We start from the raw sequence: 2,762 nt of genomic DNA, 5'->3' as shown, positions 1-2,762 counted from the left end.
CCCACAGGACGTCCGTGCGCGCGCAGACGACCGCGTCGAAGCCGCGCAGGGCGGCGCCGAAGCGGTCGACGGCGACCGCGAGCTGGGCCTCCGCGTGGGCGCCCCGGGGCGCCGCGGCGACGGCGGCGTCGGCGCAGCCGACGCCGCCGCCGCACGCGACGTCGCAGTTCGCGCAGGCCAGGGCGAGGGTCTCCGTGAGATTCGTCGCCGCGTAGGGCGCCGCGGCCGCGAGATTCTCCGCGACGCCGCCGCAGCGATCGGCCACGGCGTCGAAGACGCACCGCGGCGCCGGCGACCCGGCGCAGCCGTTGGCGCGGTGCGCCGCCATCGTGGACCGGACGGCCGCCTCCACGGCGGCCGGCCATGCAGACGCGGGCAGCTCGTCGACGACGGCCGCCGCCGCCGCCGCCACGACGTCCGGCGCCGCGTCGAGGCGCCACTCGACGCTGAGCGGCGCGTCCCCGAAGACGTTGGCGATCTGGACGGCGCACCACTCGGCGCGCGCCCAGGTCGCGAGGAGGACGAGGCTCCGCGCCGTCATCGGAGCGGCTGCCCTTGGCGCGGATTCCTCATCGTGTAATTACAGCCTACCTCAACCCTCGTACTCAACAACCGGACCAAGAGGTAGGCGGTAGACTACCCTCAGACAGCATGTAGTACCAACTAACTACCCCTGAGTCGCGACCTGCTCAAAATGAGTGGTCAAAACAGCTGCTGCAACATAGGGTCAACGAAGCCTGTGAACCACCCGCCCTGGCCAATCGGCAGCTGGAGGGCTGCTCGGCCACGACCTCCACTCGGTCGAAATTTATGATCGAGCGTCAAAATCACCAGTTTGCTCGAGTTCGAGATCCAAACTGGCCGATAGAGCCAAAACAAGCACATTTCCGGTGGAATCGAGTGGTCTCCCGCGGCTCCAGGGGCACTACCCCCACTACCACTACCACTACCTAACCCCATTCTCAGAGCACCCATCGCAGATCAACATGACATTAGTTATCGTATTTTGTGCATGCCTCTTGAACCGGACGCAGTGACCCGTCGAGCGCTAGTCACAACTTTGTTTACCCCTTGGCCAAGCGCCCTTGTTTTGGACTTCCGGACCGTCGTCTTGAAGGCGATATGGTCGACAAACCCGCGCGCGTGAGCATTTGAAAACCTGAACACTGAACCTCCGCGGATGGGACATCGTGCGCCGGTGGGGTCCGTCTTACACCGCATCATCCATGGTCTCGTTCCGCCGGAAGCGCCACCGCTGGCACGTGCGCTGGGCGTTCGAGGGGTGGGAGCGCTGGCGCCGCCACCAGGACGCCCTCGACGACCAGAGCAGCGACAGCGACGACGACGACGAGTTCTTCGTTCCCGCGGCCGGCGACGCGGCCAACGGCGCGGCGCCGTCCTCCTCCTCGTCGTCCTCCTCCGGTGAGCATGACGAGGATCATCAGAAGGAGGTAAAAGCGGCCTACAACGCCGCGGTGCAGCGACACGAACAGGAGCAGGAAGAGTGGCTGAGCAAGCATATCAGACAGTAAATTGCGATTTCGTTGCCTTTGGTGTATTCTTATGGGAGACTTCCTTCTTAAGTACGCTCTCGCTCCCACTTAAACTGCCCCTTTAGAGCACCGCAGCTGCTTTTTCCGTTTCTGTTAGCTGCGGATCAGATTTGTGATTCTGCACGTGTCGCGCAATGTCTTTCATCTTGTTCGCGGCGCATAGGATTAGCAGGCTACCCACAACAAGGGGAACAGCGGTCCTCTGGTCATTGCGGGCACCAGAAGAGCCGCGATGGTGGCGTTTCAGCGCACACCAACGACCTGTTAACAACATGAAAGAAACCTATGCGTGCAACTATGTGTAGCAGGCACTCTTTATGATAAAAACTTGGACACTGACGGCGATCACAAAAGAAAATGACACACAGGGTATGCCAACTAAAGTAACATAGAGTATCACAGAAATGGCAGAAAGTCGACCCTGTTTGTCTATTGGAGCTTGGCTCGTCCACATGGCGCCAAGTGGTATTGTCGCACCTGGAAGAACAAGACAGCAAAGAATGCTTATTAGTAGAAAACCCCAGAGAGTGCTTGAAAAAGCGCCCCCAAGGCAGATCAGGGAAAGAAGAGCTTGATAGTACGGCATCACATATATTTCAGTCTTGTTCCCATGTCTAAAATGTCTCCACCACAAGTAGGTCCCAATGCTTGTAGGAGCAATCAAAACAAGGCCAAATTCAGCACGTAGCTTGGCGTTTGGATCAAACTTGTATTGAAATACATTGAAAATAGTGAAGAAGTAAATAGTCATACCCCATGAAAACAACAAAAAAAAGATAGTCAGATCAACAAGCAACTTCTCACCGGTCCGCCATCTTGCTAGCTGGTCGCGAAATCCAAACCACACTTCGCCTCGTGCCCCACGAATGGCAGCTGACAGAATCACAAGGGGAGGCAAATTGGTGTTGTGGGGTTTAGACTCAGGTAGAAGTACTACGAGAAACTGAGAAACAAACAAGACCGATAGCGCGATATATATTGCATGACGGATTGAGAGAGCCTCGCTAGAAAGAACCAAGCTGCCGACGATGTGCCCAACAACAGAACCAGCGCCAGTGTACACACCGGTGAACACGCCGCCGACTTGGATGTGACGAAGTCCAGCTTCAGAGCAAGCAGTCTTGCTCAACAATTCTGCTCCTGCATTGTTAGAATTGGGATCACGATGTGTCGAATCCAAGTGCAGGGGAGATCAAACAAGAAAGAGTT

At 57.6% G+C, this 2,762-nt stretch overlaps 1 protein-coding gene across 1 annotated transcript in view; it reads right to left on the bottom strand.

The window, feature by feature from the left end:
* Positions 1-605: 605 nt before the first annotated feature.
* The window catches only part of AURANDRAFT_67349 (hypothetical protein), a gene marked incomplete at both ends in the record, with an annotated part of 2,739 nt that continues 582 nt past the window's right edge, over positions 606-2,762 (bottom strand). Inside the window, 5 exons of the mRNA XM_009042764.1 lie at positions 606-685; positions 884-950; positions 1,263-1,462; positions 1,808-1,814; positions 1,916-2,030. Coding sequence (XP_009041012.1) covers positions 606-685; positions 884-950; positions 1,263-1,462; positions 1,808-1,814; positions 1,916-2,030 — 469 coding nt within the window. The remainder of the gene's footprint in view (positions 686-883; positions 951-1,262; positions 1,463-1,807; positions 1,815-1,915; positions 2,031-2,762) is intronic.

The sequence above is a fragment of the Aureococcus anophagefferens genome (genome assembly GCF_000186865.1).
Source record: "Aureococcus anophagefferens unplaced genomic scaffold AURANscaffold_37, whole genome shotgun sequence".
NCBI lineage: Eukaryota > Pelagophyceae > Pelagomonadales > Pelagomonadaceae > Aureococcus > Aureococcus anophagefferens.
The sequence above is the reverse complement of the archived record's forward strand: the minus strand, read 5'-3'. Positions and strand labels throughout refer to the sequence as shown.